At 38.9% G+C, this 20,280-nt stretch overlaps 2 protein-coding genes across 5 annotated transcripts in view; one reads left to right on the top strand and one right to left on the bottom strand.

The window, feature by feature from the left end:
• The window catches only part of GABRA2 (gamma-aminobutyric acid type A receptor subunit alpha2), a 121,579-nt gene extending 111,127 nt beyond the window's left edge, over nucleotides 1-10,452 (bottom strand). Inside the window, exons 1-3 of one of the 4 annotated variants that reach the window (XM_019412938.2) lie at nucleotides 10,121-10,452; nucleotides 9,010-9,087; nucleotides 6,334-6,449 (exon numbers count right to left, since the gene is read on the bottom strand). In XM_019412938.2, the coding sequence (XP_019268483.1) occupies nucleotides 6,334-6,449; nucleotides 9,010-9,080 (187 nt within the window). In that variant the 5' untranslated portion in view covers nucleotides 9,081-9,087; nucleotides 10,121-10,452. Of the gene's footprint in view, nucleotides 1-6,333; nucleotides 6,450-9,009; nucleotides 9,088-9,578; nucleotides 9,862-10,120 lie in introns of those variants that run through there. The other 3 variants (XM_019412946.2, XM_019412925.2, XM_019412931.2) reach the window with 3 other exon arrangements.
• LOC109275200 (translation initiation factor IF-2-like) lies at nucleotides 10,292-18,108 on the top strand. Its single transcript, XM_053900720.1, has 4 exons — nucleotides 10,292-10,376; nucleotides 10,584-10,919; nucleotides 11,236-11,327; nucleotides 17,607-18,108. Exons 1-3 carry the CDS (start codon nucleotides 10,292-10,294, stop codon nucleotides 11,253-11,255), a joined length of 441 nt encoding a protein of 146 aa, XP_053756695.1. The 3' UTR covers nucleotides 11,256-11,327; nucleotides 17,607-18,108.
• The last annotated feature ends 2,172 nt before the right edge of the window (nucleotides 18,109-20,280 follow it).

Genomic DNA, 20,280 nt, shown 5'->3' with positions numbered 1-20,280 from the left:
AATTCTACCTAGAGATTTCAGACTATTCTTCGTGCGTTCCTTCAGTCCCAGTGGCTCCACCGCCCGTCACTTCCTAAGACACTGTCAAGCATCAGACATATACTCTGTGGCTGCAAGACCCACTCCAGCGCAATTGCCATCCAAGTACCTAGCACATCCCAGGTTAGATTGATGGACATGCTTTCAGTTTTATGTCCCTAAAATCATCATTAATGTTATATAGCAAAGTTTTACTCTGTAAAATATATCTTTTTCTCCTACAGGCAAATTCATCACCATGAGTTGATGATGCCAAATTATTACATGTCATGATAATAATTATAAAGAGCAATACATATGTCATACCTCTTCTGTGAGTGGTTTTGTTTTCAGAGATTCTGTACATATACAAAGGTGTGTCTACAAAAATGAAACTAATCACATAAGAAATATACAACCTCTCCTGTCTTTAAAACTGGGTTATGTGTGCCACAAACTTATCATTTTTTTATGAAGCCATAGCTTTTATAGATTAAGTGAAACAGAGTGATGCCCTGTATCGCATTCTATTATAACAACGGCAGCAATAACACTTACAAGTATTGAGTTGCTACTCTGCTTGCCATATACTGTCCAAGGATTTAAATGTTAAAAAAAAAAAAAAGTCTCTAACAAAACGAGAAGTCACATATTTTTACTCCTATTTTACAAATAAAGAAACCAAAGCAAGGAGAGATTGAGTAGCATCCTGAAAGTTTTGTAGTTATTTTACAGTGGCAACAGAATTCAAATCCAAAGGTGTTGGTCTCTAGAGGCATTGATCTTAAGCATTACTTTATAAAGTAATAATACCATGCTGTTTTGAGGACAGAACCCCTCTTAGGTTCTGGGACAGATCAGATTTTTATTTATTAATTTCTCCCACTGAATAACCTATATTTTATTTTTTACAAATTGGAGAGTAGTAAAATCCATAGAAACATGTTGTCATCCATCTGTCTACAGCCTGAAGTAAATATCCATGAGCAAAGCTGGAAACCGACCCTCAGACCCTAAGCCTACAATCTGACATCATATTTTTCATAGCTTTGAGCATAAAGTTTCTTCAAGGTTTCAGAGCATAAAACAAGAACGTGGAAAGAAAAAATCTATCTAGATGACCTCTTCGAAAGAGCTTTTCAAAATGCAGTTAAGCATGGTACTCAATCTAGATTTTCCAGATTGGATCTATAATTTAGATACCAAGCCTTGTCATTTCTAATAGTTGTCACTGTTGAGCATTGTGGATGCTAGCTGTCATAAATGTCCAAGGCCTGTCTACACATTCATTTTTCCAATGACCCCATAAAATTGGTCCAAAACACAAATACTGCTTTTTATTTCGTTAACAATTTGAAAGCTTCTTATGGAATATAAAAATATATGTGTTATACTCCAAGTTGTTAGCTCTAATGACTAAAATGAAGAGGAAAAACTGATTCAGTTATTAGTTCTAGCTAATCTAAATGCATGGTCTCAACAGATAAGATATCAAGGCAAACCCATCTCAGGTTTCCAGGCTCACAAAGAAGTAAGCCTACCAAATGTACAAGAACTACCAATATTTCCTTGGCACGTTTTCAAAGAACACTACCTCCTAAGATGTTTTTCTTGAAGAATTCTCCTCGTACTCCTAGCAACACTAACACTTATCAATTGTATGTCACATTACGCTCTCTTAAGAATTTTAATTTACTTGAACCGCATCACATTTCTGTGAGATATAAACAGACTAAGTGGATCCTCTCTTGCCATTTCATAGATGAGTAAATTAAGTCACATATGGGATAAACGAATCACCCCAAATCACACAGTTCAAAGGCAGAATCACAACTAACATAAGTCAGGCTTTGAGTAACTGGGGTTATAATAGCTCTAATTCACCAAGATGTCATCCCAAAATATGCTGATGCTAATAGTGGAAGGTCAGTGTGTGAATTAAATGATAACTGCTCCACCAATTTTAAGGATAAGGTAAGTTCTATAGTTGATTCTTTTCATGGCAGCACAGTAAGTAATAATGATGATGATGATGATGATGATGATGATAATGATAATAAAGTACATGAATAAAATTAAAATCCTTCAAGAAATATTTCAGTGCTTACTATATGCCAGGTCCTGTTCTAGATGCTGGGAACAGATGATGCACCAGTGAATAAAGCAACAAAATAGACAAGAATCCCTGACCTCAATGAGCCTACATTCTAGCAAAAGAGACAAAAATAAGCAATTGCCACTAAAGTAATAAAGAAATAAATTATTCTATATATTAAAATAAGGGGGAAAATAAGCTGGTTAAGGGAGATTAGAATTATTAAGAGGTAGCCAGGTTATAGTATTTATTTGTTTGGTCAGGGTAGGCCTCATTGAGGAGGAGAGATCAAAGGATACCCAGGGAAGAGAGAATAGTCAGAGGAAAAGCTCCAAAGAGTATCCTGGTGTGTTCAAAGAACAGAAAGGAAGCCAATGTGACTGCAGCAGGATGAGCAAGAAGGTGAGTTGTTGTGAGGTCAAAGAAAGAATAAGGAGACAGATCATCATGCACGGCCTTGGAGACCACCACAAGAAACCCAATTTTTATTCTGAATGAAGTAGAAACGACTGCAGAATTTTGAGCAGTTGAATGGCATGATACAACTTAAATTTTAAAGAAACTCCATTGTTAATCATAAAATATCTTAAAATTTTATCACTCAATGTATTTTTAATTTTTTTATGTTTATTTATTTTGACAGAGAGAGAGAGCACAAGCAGGGAAGAGACAGAGAGAGAGGGAGAGAGACAGAGAGAGAGAGAATCCCAAGCAGGCACCACTCTGTCAGTGCAGAGCCCCATGTGGGTCTCGATCTCATGAACCACCAGATCATGCATGACCTGAGCCGAAATCAAGAGCCAGATGCTTAACCGACTGAAGCACCCAGGTGCCTCTTTCATTCACTCAATGGATTGTATGACCTTCATCATATATATGAATCTCAATTTACCTTCCTCCGTTCAGCATAAAAAACCATTATTTCCATTTTCCCAAGGGAAATCCCAAGGCTCAGAATGTCTAAGGAACTTGGCCAGGGTAAAATCTAGTAAGTGGTCGAGCCAAGTGAAAAGAACAATTTTTTTTTAACTCGCAGTCCAAAACCGAGTGTGCTTTCCTATATAGTGATTTGTATTAGTTATAAAGGAAAGAAATGATAATTGAAATTAATTATCCAGATTTTTCATCAATAGAGATGTTCTGTTTGATATATTAAAACTGAATCAAATACATATTTTCCTTCTTATTAATTTCTGGGACATAATGACACAAGTAATTTCCTTGGACTTTCTATGTGAAATGACATGTGAACAAGCAGGAGAAGAATTTTGGATGCAGAAGTAATCACAATAATGATGTAAATTTACAACAGTACATTTAGAAAGTTTCTGAAAGTCTTTTAGGTACTGTTATTTATTAATTCTCTACCATATGCCAGGCACTGTGCTAACTTCTTAGCATATATCATCGTACTTAATATTCATCAAATGCTCTAAGAACAGTATGAGTAATCACACTCTATAGATGACAGATGTGGACCTAAAGAGGCAAAGTATTGAAAGGTCATTGGACCACTCAGGACCAGAGCTGGGATTTTACCTAAATCTCCAAAATCTAAAGCTAGGTCTTTACTAAGCCTCGTTACCTTCCTGTAGCATGCTGCCCAACATATCACTCAACATTCCTAACCAAAAGGTCAGCCAAATATGGATAACCCCATTTTACAGATGATGAACTGGTCGTAGAAAAGTTAGTCAAGCAATCAACATTTATTTGATGGCCACAATATGCAAATCAATATTTAGTTGCTGAGAGCATAGAGGATTTATGATACAATGCCTTGCCTCAACGAGCTTACAATCTTGTTAAGGTAACAAGAGGCACACAAAAAGGTAATAAATAATCCAAGATAGCACATAATAAGTTTCAGATGAGATATAGAGCCAACAACTGCTAAAGAAATTCAACAGAGAGAAAATTGAATCTGGGTGTTTCAATTCACTTAAGAAAGATCTTTACTAGAGGACCAGTGTTGAGGTGGTCTTTATAGAAAAAGGGTTTCCATCATCAAAGATGATGAGAAAAACACTTCCAGTGAGAGGAAATAATACGACCAAAGGCCAAGGGAACAGATGTGAATGGATTATCAAGAGAAGATGAACAAATGCATCTGAAGTGCAGGATGAAAGGGAGGCAAAATACAAACGAAATCAGGAAGTAGAATGTAGAAAACCTTACTTGGCAAACTAGGAATCTAAGGGAGGAGGGACGAACTAGATCTTTGTTGAATTCCTACTATGGGGCACCGGCTTTGTATGTACTTTTTGTTTATAGAATTCTCTCAACAATCCTGTAAGGCAGAAAGGTAGCTGTGTCATGGCCCTTTTAGATGAAAAACAGTTGATCTGGTGCAGAAAACATGGGGGATCAAGAAAAGATGATCAAGAAAAGAGAGGGATATGTGGAAAGCATTGTAAGAATAAAAGAAAACTATCTGAATGGGAGATATTAGCATATGCCCAATATCAGAGAAGGATTGAGGAAGACCCTAGACAAGAAGAGCTGCTTAGTCTATTGCATTAATGCAAATAATACAGTGACAAGGATCTATGCTTCAGTGGTGACAATGGAAGTAAAAAAGAATGTAAGAGATATTACAGAAAAAAATATGAAGAGCTAAGTGGCAATAGCCACGTCCTGAAACAGGTAGTTTCTACTCCCCAACCACACACCCACAAGGTAGGTATTTCCCCTAAGAACTCACGGAGACAAAACTCAAGGTCTTGCTCAAATACTGAGATTTTTGACAGCACATAATTTATTTTAAAAAATAAAATCTATGATTTAGGACAAATGCCTGCCTTAGTGTAATCTTCCTCATAAACCACCAGCTTGGCAATATTTCATTTCCATATGCTAACATGGAGACTGATTCCTTATATTCATGCTCATTAGAGATATTAATTACTAAAGAAGCATTATTTTCCTTTTAGTTTTTTTTTTCCTTTTAGAAAACCAAGTGTATAATAAACAACTGAGTTTGCTCTGAAAAATACAATAGGCCTTATTTCTGAACATTATTCCTCCCTGTACTTCTCCTAAAATGAGAGGTACCTCTCAGGGATTCCAAGAAAAATTAACTGCATTAAATAGTATACTATTTAACAACAAGTTGGGTCTTTTCTGACTTTTTCTGACTCCTGGACAATCCAAACCATACACTGGCAAATATATATAGAATTAACAACAACCTAGATTTTTCAAAGAAAGTATTTACATAAACACCTAGGCATTAATCAATATGCATCTTTACAAGCAATTTAATATTACAAAGTTGTCAGCCTCATAATAAACTAGCTAACTATATGACTATATAAATCTTTGATTAGTACCAATTGTCCAACTAATTTTCCTTTATTTTTAATTAACAGTTAACCTGAACATCTAAATAAGTATAACATACACGTGTGAAATGTGTGTATGTATAATTGAAGAGTAACAATATTTGAGTTAGAATCCTTTAGAAATTACACACCTACTTTACTTTTACCTAATTTCCTTAGTATCACCTAAGGATAAATAGAAGTTAATTAAAATTTAACATATTTTAAAAAATTAATATATTAGCCAAGCCTAATTTCCTTTATCTTTATGGATTAAAACAGATTTGTCTTTCTGAATTGAAAGTTAATGTTTAAATCTGAAATCAAACTATGCCAGTCCAATAAATTTAGGCCTACAGCCAATGTATACCTGAAATGTCTTTGAGAGTTTCAAGAACGCCAAACCTGTGCTGTACTTTAGAAATACCATAAGCATGGATAAAGAAATATCATCATAGAATCCTAAGTTGTGTATTTGTTAAAATATAACCCTAACATACTTTTTATTATGTGCCTCATTTCTTCATAGCTGTACTGCTGTGAAAATAAACGTCTGTAAAATGTGAAGATACTACACGAGCATGTCTGCCCAACAATGTTTCATTTTAATATACTTTAAGTTTTAAAAACTTAGCCATTATATATAAACTAATTTAAAAACCTCATGCAGAAAGTCTGGGCTCTATATGACTTTAGGCATTCTACAAAAATATGTTAAACACATTGTGTGTGTAGAAAAGGAAACACAAATAATGTTTATTTCATATACCTTACTTTCTATTATTCAGTTATTTAATACATGCATTCATATATAGAGTGTATTAAAATATGTATATTACTCTTAACTTTTAGAAGCATTATTCTGTAAGAGTTTAAAAAAAGTAAAACTACTTTTACCTCCCAGTCCTGGTCTAAGCCGATTATCGTAACCATCCAGAAGTCTGTCTAGAATTCTTGTAAAGATGGTAATGTTATTTTTAGCTTCATCTTCTTGGATGTTAGCCAGCACCAACCTAAACAGATAATTTTAGAAGCTGATATATATATATATATGTACATATATATATATACATATATATACGTATGTGTGTTGTACCAGTACCAACATGCTCTACTTCCTTGATTTGAATTTTAAGTCTCTCTAAGCTATTAGGGCCACCCATTTTCCTTCTTTGGTCACTTCTATAAATACCAGCATGTCTATGGAGAAGATAAACATGTTGTTGAAAATGGATACTAAATACTAGATTATCAGAAAGACTGACGTCAAACTTATTTCAGGTTTCTGCCACTTAGCACCCAGTGTGGAATATTCATTTTCTAAAATCCGTCCCCTAGAATATATTATGATTGTAGATGGCCACATGCTGACACTGTTAGTAATGTGACTCTGCATTAAGAAAGGTACAATAACAAAACGACTCCTGAAATACTACTGCAGCGATTTGAATATTAATTGGAGAATAAATTGCCTCCTTGGAGGCAGAAAATTTCTCTATCTTCCTCATAAGTGCCTTTCCTTTTTTCTTTATGTCGTTTTTCTCTTTCAAACAGAGATTATTTCCTTACTTTGGGTATACCGCCACCCAATGGCCAAGTGCAATATAGACATCAGGGAAACTCCACTGGCTGTGTTCCAGGCTCCACTGTAGCCAGGTGGTGGAAGTGGGCTCTGAAAGGAGCAGGGGCACATACAGGGGTACAGACAACCCTGGAGGCATACCCCTCCTGACTGGTCTCTGAGGAGAGCGCTAAGGGTTACCTAAAGATTAAAAATCTTGCTACTTGTGTGCGTGTGTGTGTGTGTGTGTGTGTGTGTGTGATAAATTTGCAGAGAAAACAAATGGTCTTAAAATATCACCAGAAAAGGGTCAGAAACAGTGATTTTCTCCATTATTTCTCCATCAGAAAGCCAGAGACCTGATTTTGTGACATCCAGCAATTTGGCGCATAAAACAGAATGTCCCTTTTCACTGCCATTTTTTTTCCCCTAGAATGATTCAGAGATTTAAATTACTGGCCCCAAAAAAGAATCATTTATATAATAGAATAAAATACTGGCATGAGCATTACTGGTCAAATATAGAACAGAAAACTAGTAGAGGGAAATAATGGTTAAGCACTGAGGACCTTCAGTGATTGCTAATTGACCATGGTAGGTTCACTCCTTTAAAATCAAAGACTATATGTGAGAGCTGTCTGATCAAGGTGTACCGTGTAAAGTATCATTGACAGAGTCAATTTGCATTTAAATGATTACACAGCTAGAAACAGTCATAACACATTAAAAAATTGGTAACCAACTTCAAACAAATATTGTCTTGAGAGCACGGAAAATACTGAAACACTGATATACAGGTAAACATTTAAAAATTATGTCAGCAAACGAGTTTATCAAAACTCCAGCATCAAAAGTTTCTATGTTACCTTAAGCTAATTCTAAAACCAATCACTACAATAATTGTAAAGTTTCACACAGAGGTTTTCACTGAAAAGTGGTATTTAATCATATGTCAAATTCTTTTTCTAAATTCAGTATTAAGCTGTTAAATGAGGAGCTACTTTCAAACTAAAAATAAGCCTTTACGAAGAGATTTCTTCTCAATTCCACAAAATATTTTCATTCTTTGACAATTACTTGACAGGAAAATGAAAAATTAAAAGGCAAATAAAGATATAATAAAGACATTATTTTTTAAAAGGAATGATTAGATGAACATTCTTATCATTTATATTTCAAGCCCTCTAATATTTTGAAAATCATATCCTAAGTTTAGACAAAATAAAAAATGCCCATTGATAATACAAAATCAGAAAAGACTACAACTAAGATGATGTTATGGAAAGCAATAAGAATTAATTTTATGTTTGTAGAACACAGGCAAAGCAAAATTAGTTACATGTTTAAAATAAGTACTGTTTATGACAGTGACCACTTTAGCAATAAAAGATCTCTAAATCAGTAATATGAAAAGTTGATGAATAAATCAAGCTTTGTTTTATTGTATACTGCCTCTACCTAGAGGTTAAAGACTCACACATCCTTTGGGTTTTCTATGTTGACTAAAGAGCACAGACCACTAAAAAAAAAAAAGAAGAAGGAAGAAAGAAAAGAAAAAAGGAAGGAAGGAAGGAAGGAAAAAAAAATCAACTTAACAACCAAACCATTTTAGCTTGTGCTTTTCTGTTTGGCTTAAAGAAACACTGTTGGCTTCTTTACTGAATGTTGGTGTCATTATAAACGCATACAACTTAACCACTTCAAAACTTGCAAGAATATGCCATCCAAAAGATATTCTTTTCTTTGGTGATTTTCTTTTCTTTTTGTAAGAAAATGTTCCTGATCACTTGCGTATTTTATCACTAAAATCCAGAAGCAGTGAACTTTTGATAGTCTCTCCCACTTCATAGTTCAATTTCTTGATACAAGCTTTTTTTTTTTTCTTCCCTTCATTAGAATTGATTCTTCAAAATACTTCGGCTTCTCAAAGGCCAGCCCTGCATTGATGACATTCAAGAAACACACCTTTACCCCGAATCTAAAAAGTCAAATACAATAAATAAATGTCTCACCTGGCTGGGTCCCACACCAAGAAAACAAGAAGAAGCAAATGCATGTTGTAGGTGTTTAATTTCGTCTTCATTGTCGCTCTTTGGAAAGCCATGGAAAAAAAGAAAATACACTTAAAATTACATTCAGTCCCAGAAAGCCCAAAAGAATGTCAATTGGTGTGAGAACTGGAGTTAAAGCTATTGAATTATTCCACTGGAGCAGTGTGGGGTGTGATGAATGGGGGGGGGGGGGGTAGTCTTTTCTTTCTTTCTTTCTTTCTTTTTTTTTTTTTTTTTTATCTTGGCAGTAAGATGACCAAATAATCAGACTGCTCTGCCAGGAACTTCCCCCAGCCCCATCGTCAGCAAACACTGTTTTGTGCTCGTACACACACACATACACACACACACGTAACAACAACACACGGGACCCTGAACTGACTGACATAGGAGCTAGAGAAGAGAACGGGTCCGGAGGGGGAGGGGGGGAGTGAAAAGGGGGAGGAGAGATGGGTCCCCCATGCCACAGCCCCCTCAGCCAAGACCACCCCCGCAACCCCAACGGGAAAAGCAAGGGGCAGGCAGCCCACTTTTTTCGATTATTATTCTTTTCGTTACAGGGAACTGCAGCCCTCGCGTCTTCACTTCTTCGCTCCCTCTAAAATAATAGAAAATAAAATAAAAGAAGCTCCCTCCCCGCCCGTGCACAGTTGCCCGAGACCACGTCTCGGAGGCAGCCGGGTTCGGCTCAACTGCTGCGAAACGACGCGTTGGACAGCTGTTCCGGAGCCGAGACCACAATCGGAGCAGGAGCGTGAGGCTCCCGGATCCAGCACCGGCAGGCAGGCAGCGGCAATCACAGTGTGCAAAGTTGCAGACTATAAAAGAGCCAGGCTAACGCTCTGCCTGCCGGGCGGGCGGGCCGGCGTCTAGGATCTTATTGTAGTTGCAGATGCGCTTCTGGTGATGAGTATCGAAATTATGTTTTAAACGTGTTGGGGAGGAGGAGGCGAGCTGAACCGCCTCGGGTTGCAGGGAGCATCGGAGAGTGGGGTGGGGAAGACGAGGCAGGCACGCGAGGCAAAGGCAGGCGCCAAGGGGTCCCTGCTGGGGCCAACGTGCGCGACCTTACCTGAGACAGCAGGCAGAATCGGGTGTTTTCCTCCCTTTGCCCTGATCTGAGGAGACGGGAAACTTGAGGGAGAGCGAGAGAGAGCGCGAGTGAGAGAGAGAGAGAGAGAGAGAGAGAGAGAGAGAGAGAGAGAGAAGAGAGCGACTGCAGCAGCCGAGCGAGCGGGCAGCGATGGGCTGGTGGAAGCCGGAGCGAGCGCGGAGAGCGACGGCCGCGGCGCGGGGAGTAGATGGAGGCGAAGGCGTCCGTAGTGGCGGTGATGGGCGGAGGAGGAGGAAGAGGAGGAGGGGAAGCGTTGGCAGGAGCGGGCGGGGGGGGTGGGGGGGGGACGCGAGCCCAGGCGCGGTGCGCGCCGGCAGTGGCGGGCACGAGCCCCACGCCTGGAGGAGGAGGAGCCAGGCCCGGGAGGAGGGCTAGCGAGGTTCCCGGGAACGCAGGTCCCCCCACCCCACCCCCGCCCCAGTCCAAGGTAACCGCCCCGTCGCCCGCCGGGCACCTGCAGCGGCACAGCCCGGGGCGGCGGCGAGCTCCCCGGTGCGCCCCGAGCGCTGCTGCCCGCGCCCACGCCGCGCCGGAGGAACGGAGCCCACGCTCCACCCGGGACTGCTCCCGGCGGCAGCCCGCTGGGGCTCCCCCCGAGGCCCCGGGGTTCCTGGGGGGGGGGGGGGGGCTGCCGGTGGGTGTTGGTGCAGAGTCGGGAACGCAATGTGTCTGCGCGGCCCTAGATCCCCGGGGCATCGCCCTGCCGCCCGCCCCCCAACACCCCCTGGCTCTGGAGCGACGTGGCTGCTGAGGAGAGGTAAAGAGATACCACTCCCGCTGGAGGGCGAGGGGACTCTAATCAGCCTGTACTTAGTCATCAGCGCATCCACGCAGGAGCAAGTTCAACGCATGTTGCGTGGAATCAGACAGCAGGAAGTTTCTTTGATTTCCTGAGCCGTCTTGATACACCACTCATTCCTTCACACTCGTGCAGTCAGCACCAGTTTCCCTACAAAGCCCTGAGGGCTGGAGACCTCCCTCCAGCCGGTCGGGAAAGTCCGTCTGCAGATTATGCACCTGGGGAAACCTCCCGCTCACTCTCAACCATTCTTTTCCCCAACGTCTATTCACAGGCGTCCTCCCTTCGTGGTGATCAAATTCAATCCACAGCTCTAAAAAAGTTTACATTCTGCAACCCCGCACCACCACCACCCCAAGCAAAAAGGTACCTGTTGTGCTTCTACTACGTCTGCAATTCTTTGGGGGGGGGGGGGGTAAGGGGGCGGGAAGGAGATGTAGTGTAGTGGGGTTTGAGTTTTTCCCCCTGTAGGGCTTTTTGGTGGTGGAGGGACCTGTTGTAATTCCAGTCCTACAGTGCACTTTAAGCGTTGTGTTTCATCTGTCTGCTTTCTCTTGTTTTATCTGAGGCGATAAAATCCAAACGTGCAACTTGAACCAAAAACCAAAAAAAAAAGAAAAAAAAGAGAGAGAGAGAGAGAGAGAGAGAAAGACATTTTCCTTTTTGTACTGCACATAACAATGTTATGCTTGTATCTTACTAAGGCAAAACAGAGCGGGTGTTTATCTCTTCAAGAAGTTGTTATAAACGTTAGACACTTTAAAAGGGGAGAAAAGAGAAGTATGCTGATACGTTTTTCTCATATTACACTTGGAGTCAATATGTGCCAAACACTTCAATTTCGTTAGTTATGAACCAGAAATTCAGACGTTTTTCCTAGATGGTGCAGTTTTCATAACAACGGGCACTGCTAATCTACAGTCAATTTTAGCTTTGCCTTGAAGATATGTGAGGAGAGTAAAACCTTTACCTTGTAAATATTTCAAGCTGTTCTCTTTAACCTATTAATCACCACTTTCTGAATGAGCATTGAATATGCTACCGCCTAAACAAACATTTGCTCTCTTATGTAGCTGGCTCTGTGAAGAATGGAACACCACCCAGCTTTCTCCTCCATCATTAATATTCCCTTCCTGACTTTCCCTTGCAGAATCTAATTGAAATTCACAAAGATAAAAAGCTTGCCATTTAAAACCTTGCAACTAGGGAATCTAAACATCTACTGGTGTGAACACTTTACTTCCTGCTGTATTTTCCCATTTTCCATTTCTGTAAGTCAGTCTTCATTAAGATCTCTATCACTTTGCCATTTACATTACTACTAAATTGTTTATATTTTGATAATGGAAGTTGAACAGCTCGTGGTTTCTTCCTGACCTTAATTGCTATGCTCCAACAAAACTTCTCTTTTATCAATGTCACAATTTTTATAAATATCTTCATAGATTATTTTCATATTTACCACTGTAGTATTCCCCCCCGACCCCCGGATTCTAATGCTGAGTTACAGCATTTAGGTTTGTTTTATCTCAAAATCTGTATCTATTTGAATGATTTGTTCTAAAAAATTAGCCTTTCCCTTTAGCGCCCTTAATAAATTTGTAATCTCATTGCCATATGACCCATTTACATGGAACTTGACAAAGTTCGTGCTATTTGGGATGATTTTCACCATTTGTTTACTTTTTTAACTGTATGTTAGAACTGGCTATAGATTTGACTATGCACTTACTTGAGACAGACTCAGTAAAAACTAGATTCCAAAATTTCATTATAAACCGTAATTTTTAGGGACGCCTAGGTGGCTCAGTCGGTTAAGCATCTGACTTCGGCCCAGGTTGTGATCTCGTGGTTCATGAGTTCCAGCCCAGGCTCTGTGCTGATAGCTCAGAGCCTGGAGCCTGCTTGGGATTCTGTGTCTCCCTCTCTGTCTGCCCCTACCCCTCTGGCTCTCTCTCTCTCTCTCTCTCTCTCTTTCAAAAATAAATAAATATTTTAAAAATTAAAATACAAAAAAAACATAATTTTTAGTTCTTCCCCACAAAATGTTTTGCAATTTTACTGAAGTTGGGTAGCTGTGATTTAAACTTCAAAGCACCTTAAAGGAAATGAAAATCAGAAAAGCTGATTGCAGGCAGTGGACCTCTACTTTTACTGCTGTATCTTTACTGGTATTTCACTGTGTTGCTAGTCCAGCTGAATATCTTCTAGGATTGTCCCACAAATATCTAATAAATCCAGTCTGATTTTTTTCTCCTCTCTGTGATGGAGCACAGTGAACTGTGATTTGAGAGCCAGCCTGGGTAGGTCGTGACTAAGCTCTTCCTACCCACTCCTTCTGGAGCATGTCTTAAGGCAACCAATCCTGTAGAAGAATTGACAACTAATTGGTTGCCAGTAAATCTAAATTCGTTCCTGCCCAGGCTAGGGCAGTGCAAAACCTCCTGTTTGAATTTGTTTGAATTACCCTCCCACAGATTAGATTGGGAGGTACGGGTCACTTCTTAGATATTCCTCATCTTTAACTCCCAAATCTGAAAGAGGATTTCCCCATGAGGAACAAGAATAAAAGAAAGGCAAGGAATTAGCGAGATCTTGGTTTTGTTTGATTTTTCTTTCCTGATATCTTATAATATTGTACAGTTTAAAAATTCATTATAAAACCATTTGTGCTCTTGAACAGACATTTTGTAGAGTTTTCCCTTTTAGGGCCCAGCTATATAGACTTTGCACTACTGTTCCAGGGAACTACCACTCTATATGCCCTAGGCGACCTCATAAATCTTTAAGTTCCATAAGGTAATATGTGTATATTATATATAATGCACACACACATATATGTAATATACACAAATACATGCATACAGATATACAGATATTTATCTGTAGGAAGATAGGTATCTAAACTCATAAAAATAGGCATAAGCATTTTAATGAGAATAGCATTTATATAATGCATTTGTACAAAATGCATTTAGTCTCACTAACATAACTTAATCAGGGTGATTTTAACATACTTTGAAAAGAAGTACCAGAATTCAACAAGAATAGCCTCTCACTATATTTACAAATTTTAAAATATAAGCATGTATTCCACAATAAATTTATTCTATTCTAAGCATGTATTCTAATAAATTTATGTACACTTTAACTACACCTTCCCATCTGTGTCATCCTTTTGAATGAGAATATAAATTTGTGAAAAATTAAGAACCAAAGCATAAATTTTCCTGTTTTCACAGAATTAAATACTATCCTGTACTTTTCCCCAGAATGCTTTACTAATTTCAAAGTTTGCTTGGAGTACTAGTCTGTTCTCATATATTGGCCACGTTATCATTAAAAACAAAACAAGCAGACAAACAAACAAAAGCTAAAGCAAATACCAATTTGGTAATTCTTAGGTCAAAACTATGGTTTGGTCAAGCTTCATTTTTTCCCTGTAAGTTGAATTTAGATGAACGGTTCTAACGTGTGCACTAGACTCCAAGCTTCTGAAAGAAGAAACAGCTGGAAAGGGGGAGTAACCAGCCTTATAAACAAATAATTCCAAAACTACTCTCTTACACCAATGCATTTAGATCACATTTCATTAGAACTAAATATATCATGTATACTAGCTTGGATATAGTATGCATATCACCTTCTTCAAGCAGAGTAACTCTGTTAATAAAGTAAGTTTGCAGATCCTTACCTAAGTTGCAAATCAAGTATATAATGCATTCAGGACATCCTGGTGGTTTCTGAGATTTTGAAAACTACTTACATCAAACACTTATAAAGAGTATTTTGTAAGGAAATCGTTTACATTCATTTTGTGAAATTGTAGATAAAATTTATTTTCAAGTTATTCAACTACTTCCTAAAACAAAGATAACATTCCAGTAACGCAAAACAAAAATTTACTGTGCCTTTCCTGAAGCTATGTGATTGGCAGCTTTTCCCTCTGAGGCATGTTTTATAAAAATTACAGTAATGAATAATAAAAATAAACTAAAAATATCTTCACTAGTAAAATAAATAGATCCCATTCCAAATATTTTGCATGTATTTACTTATTTAATCTTAACAAGTAAGGATTAGGTTTTTATTATTCCCATTTCACTGATGAAAAATTGAGGCACAGAAAGCTTAATCTGGCTGAAAGTCTCCTCCTGGTAAAGTCCAGTAATATGGCTCCATAGTCTCCATGCTTAACTACCATACCATTGAAGCTTTGGGCAAGATATTTAACTGTTAACATGGTGGTGTTATGAAGGCAGTGTAAATCTGTGAATAATAGCCAAATATTCATTCAACAATTCTTGCTGAGTATCTGCAATTTACCAGACACTCTATTCTGTACCACTCTGGATATAATAATGATTAAGGCATGGTCTCTACCCTCAGAGAGCTTACAGCAAATTGAAAAGCATGAAGTAACATAAGACCAAGGCTTCTACATATACTCTAAAAACTCACACTATCTTCACTAAGGAGTAACATGCAGCTTAAGAAAAAGAATGCGAGACTGGAAGCTTTACATTTAATTAATGATTTACAAATTTAGTTGCTCCCATATTACTAAGAACATAAGTAAGCATTTTCTAGGACACTTAAGAACTCCCAGGACTGGGAAAGTTCATGTCCAGAATGAAAACAATTCCTGTTTTATATGGATGTTTTCTTTTCTTTTCTTTTTTTTTTTTTTTTAGTTTTTTTTAATCTTTACTTTTGAGAGAGAGAGACAGAGTGTGAGAGGGGGAAGAACAGAGAGAGAGGGAGACACAGAACCCAAAGTAGGCTCCAGGCTCAGAGCTGTCAGCATAGAACTGGTCTCAAAGTAACAAACCACAAATTCATGACCTGAGCCAAAGTCAGAAGCTCAACCGACTGAGCCAACCAGGGGCCCCTGTATGATATGGATATTTTCTGAATAATACCTCATCAGCCAAAATTATGCAGAAGAAGCTAATAACAAAAACAACAAAATCAGAGGATAGAAGGAATCCAGGACCCTATTTGAGCCCATTTACATACATTTCAAGTGGGCTAGGATTGGTCCCAAATGAAGGATTATTTCAATATCATTATTTTTAGCATCAAAAGTATTCCATCTTGAGAGGAAGAGAGAGTATATGAATTGCAAAGAAATAAATTAAAAATATAATCAGGCTATGAGTATTTAGTGGTCAGTTAAAAAGACATGAAAGAGAAAATAGAAACCAATTACTTCTAAGAAAAAGTGAATCATGCCATGGCAAATTAATTATGGATATCAAGTGATTTTAAATAATAATATGGAGATCATTTCTTCTTGCTACAAACCTCTTTGTATTTGCCAAAGGGACTTGCTCATAGATGCACAATAAATAATTGCTGATTTCTTTGTAGAGTTAAGCACTTTAGAATACAAATTGGGAGTCTTGGTACCAGAGGCATGACCTTGGGTAGCCTCGGCTATAATATCTACTGAAAAGTCTCAAAGCTCTCTATCTCTAAAAGCTCACTATGCGTCACCAATAGACATTTTTTTTTTCTCAAAAAGAATCTCCACTGGTGTTCTCTATCTTAGCACCATCCTGCCACCAAAATCCTGAAAACTGAGAGTCATTCTAGACTCTTTTTTGTCAACAGACACACACACACACACACACACACACACACACACAGCCACCACCACCACCACCACCACCACCACTCATTTGCTGTTGCTGAGAAAATGCCTCCCATCTATCCATTGTCTCTGATCCATTCCCTTTATTACCAATTCCATAGCCTTAGCCCCTTCCTTGCTTGAACTACTGCATTACAAGTAAGCAGTAGCTTGCTAACTAGTTTCTCTCCTCCAATCTCTGCTTTCTCTAATTGGCTTTCTATAGGGCCAACATGAGTCTTCCTAAACCAATTTGATAGTGTCATTTGATCATCTAAAATCCTTTCTTGATAAAAGTATAAGGTGTGAGCTCCTTTGCATATCACCAGTGTACTGTTTATATGTCCAGCCTCAACTCTGCTCTTTCTGCACACATCTTGTTAGACATGTGCACGTGTGTATACACATACACCCTCCATAATCACCATTATTTTTTTTTAATTTTTTTAATGTTTATTATTTTTGAGAGAGAAAGACAGAGTGCAAGCAGGGGAGGGACAGAGAGAGAGAGGGAGACACGGAATCCCAAGCAGGCTCCAGGCTCTGAGCTCTTAGCACAGAGCCCGATGCGGGACTCGAACTCACAAACTGCGAGATCGTGACCTGAACTGAAGCCAGGCACTCGACGGAGCCCCCCAGGCACCCCAGCATTAATTTTTCAACATCACTCTGTCCTCTTTGCTCCCTGCAAAGGAAAATGTCTATGTTTCTCTCAACAACTAAATATTTCATGCCTCTATGCTCTTGGTTCCCATTCCCCCTTTCAACTGGAATATGCCACCGTCTGCATGGTGACACTTCAGGCCTCAGCCCTACAAACTACTTCTTACCCTTCCAGATAAAATTGCCCACCCCATCCTTTGTACTCCTGCTGGACTTAGTACAGGCATTTAACATGAAACCTAAAGACCACCCCATTGAACTTATTTACTAACTTTTCTATCTTACCCTATTAGCCCGTAAGCCCTTTTAAAGCAATGAACTCATCTCAATTATCTTTACCTACCAAGTGTCTAGCGCAGAACTGGGCATATATCATCTCTCAAGAGATTCTTGAGGAATCAGTGAATGAGTGAACAACCGAATGAATAAATAAGTGCCTACGTGAGCATCTGTGCCTTCATATGGACATGAGAACCATGGTACTTTCTTCCAAGGAAATGAGATGCAGTACAAAAAGCAGTTATTGTTAAGAATTCCGATCCTGGTGTGAGGGTCACATCCTAGTTCACATCCTAGTTCTACTACTTACCCACCATGCAACCTTGGATTAATTCCTTCACTTTGCTACGCCTTAGTTTTCTTACCTGTAGAGTAAGAGTAATTGTGAGTCCGCCTCACATGATCTTTGTGAATACTCTGCAAGTTGATATTTGTGCACAGGACAGCATCTGGATCATAGACAATACTACACAGTGTTTGCTGATGTTACTGAAGTATTTGAAAGCTGTTAGTTCACTGCCTCGACATGTAGTAGATGAGATGAGATGCTATTAAATTTATTGAATCTTCTGACTCATCTTTTTCCATCTGTTCCCGTCCGCTCTTTCCCAGTGACATTCACGTGCCCACCTTTGCAGAGCAGTCAGTCAAAACCCTCATCTCCCCACATTCTCTTATGGTGTCTTTTATTTTCTCATGAATGCATTATTTCCCTCATTCTCTCTCTCTCTTTTTTTTTTCCTGCGCTTTTTTCCTCATCCTCTTTTTAGTATACCATGCCCTCCTTTTCATTCCAGCTTGGCCGGCACGTCCCTCTTTTATTAGTTCTCTATCGTTCCCTTTTCCTCTCCGTTTCTCAGTAAGATTCATGCACAGCATAAGTCTGCATTTGCGTGTACACTTGTCTTTTGGCATATGGAAGAAGGTGTGTTAGAAGAATAGATATGGATAAGGAAGTGTCTTTTTAGGCATAGAAATGTGAATGCCGGCCCTGCCAAGGCATGGGTATCCCTGTCTGTGTTTTGGTGTGTAGGTCTCTGTGTAAGTCATGTATCAAATCTGCTCAAGTGTATTTTATTGATTCGCTGTATGAATTGAATAGAAAAGTCAGGTGACTTTCTCTTTTGAACTGGCTCCTGGTTTGCCTGCAACAAAGAAATTGCCATATGTTGAATCTTCAGTTTGAAAGAGATCCATATCTGTAATATGCAGAGAGCCATAGTCAGTAATCAACATAGAAGCTTCCTGATATCGTCCTAGTCATACCCTCGATTAAAATATGGTTACAAGCTGCTCTTCCTTTTTGTGTATGTGTAACTTCTCGGTAGCTGTATCTTTATGCTACTCATTTGGAAGCAAGAAATAAGGGAACTCGGCATTATGAGTTAGGAGATAACAAATTAATACTTAAAATGATTTCCTTTTGAAGAGAGATATTTTCAAAGAGACTTACGACAGACATTAGTGCCACCCAGCAAACAGTGCCATTTTGCAGCCTAGGTGTATGAACAGATTGAATTACTTCACTCTCCTTGAAATTACAGGTGGCAATGAAACTTGCTTCTCTGATCAATGAAAAGCAGGAGACATGGGGCATTTCTAGATGGAGGCTGAATGAGCCAGTGTCAGATTCACCGTGCTGCCTCCTGCCCTACTGTCTGCTTGTGGCCAGTGAGAACTCTATATGTCGGTCACTAAGTGGGACCTTGAGTGAGGACAACAAAGATCAAAGGCCTAGCTGACCTTCATTGGATTATAGTGTGAACTACAAATAAACATTTGTTTTAAGTCTCTAAAATTTGGGGTGATATATAATCACAAAATAACTTGGTCTGACTTTTGAAAGATGAAAAGGAAATTTCGTTGTGTGTCTTTTTACTTCTTCTTTTTGAATTGTCCATTTATTTATTTTGAGAGAGAGAGAGAGCGAGCAAGCAGGGGAAGAGCAGAGAGAGAGAGAGAGAGAATCCCAAGCAGACTTCATGCTGTCAGTGCAGAGCCTGATGTGGGGCTTGATCCCACGAACCATGAGATCATGACCTGATTCTAAACCATGAGTCGGATGCTTAACCAACTGAGCAACTTAGGTGCCCCTATGTATCTTTTTAAAATACCAACTATGGAATGATGGAGTGGCACATAAAATATTTTCAGGCAGAGGAGACTTTCTTAAAGATCTTGAAATCACAGCATATAAATGGTCACTTGCTTAAGTCTGAACCAATTGATCTTTGGTAATATCTGTGATTTGTTTCCATCTCTTAATGGTCCTTTGCTGTCTTTCTGTATCTAAGCACTCAGAGGGATTGAGACAAAGTCTGAGGTTATTTTTGACAAATAGTTCAAAATAGTTCATTATCCCCATGGTGGCCAGACATTGAAAGTGGTGGCAATGGGAGTTTGGGGGGAGAGGGGTGGTGGCAGGAGAAAGGGGTGGTGGTATTCATTAAATTCCAACAGGAACTCACATTGCCAAACATCCAACAGGTCCTATAAATGGAGTGAAAAATGATAAAAAGAGAAGGTGAAAAAAGACATCTAACTGGTCCAGCAAGTGCTAGATGTTCAAGTCGAAGAGAGATGGGTAAGAAGACTGGTTCTGAATAGAAATTCATGTTAGGAATATATTTCCCTGTCTCTATTTCATAAAGAAAAACAAAAGAAATTGACTCTGACCTAAATATAGAGTGCGCAAATTTCAAAGCCATTTTCCCAGATTTTTTCAACAAGGTAGGAAAGGCT

The sequence above is a fragment of the Panthera pardus genome, unplaced genomic scaffold, assembly GCF_024362965.1.
Source record: "Panthera pardus isolate Hobbes unplaced genomic scaffold, ASM2436296v1 HiC_scaffold_13, whole genome shotgun sequence".
NCBI lineage: Eukaryota > Metazoa > Chordata > Mammalia > Carnivora > Felidae > Panthera > Panthera pardus.
Note: the sequence above shows the minus strand (reverse complement) of the source record. Positions and strands in the feature narration are given on the sequence as shown.

Coding starts and splice junctions, on each gene's coding strand:
- LOC109275200 (XM_053900720.1), top strand. CDS start 10,292: ATGGGCTGGTGGAAGCCGGAGCGAGCGCGGAGAGCGACGGCCGCGGCG. Junction 10,377..10,583: donor CGAAGGCGTCCGTAGTGGCG/GTGATGGGCGGA, acceptor CCCCCGCCCCAG/TCCAAGGTAACCGCCCCGTC. Junction 10,920..11,235: donor GACGTGGCTGCTGAGGAGAG/GTAAAGAGATAC, acceptor GTCTATTCACAG/GCGTCCTCCCTTCGTGGTGA.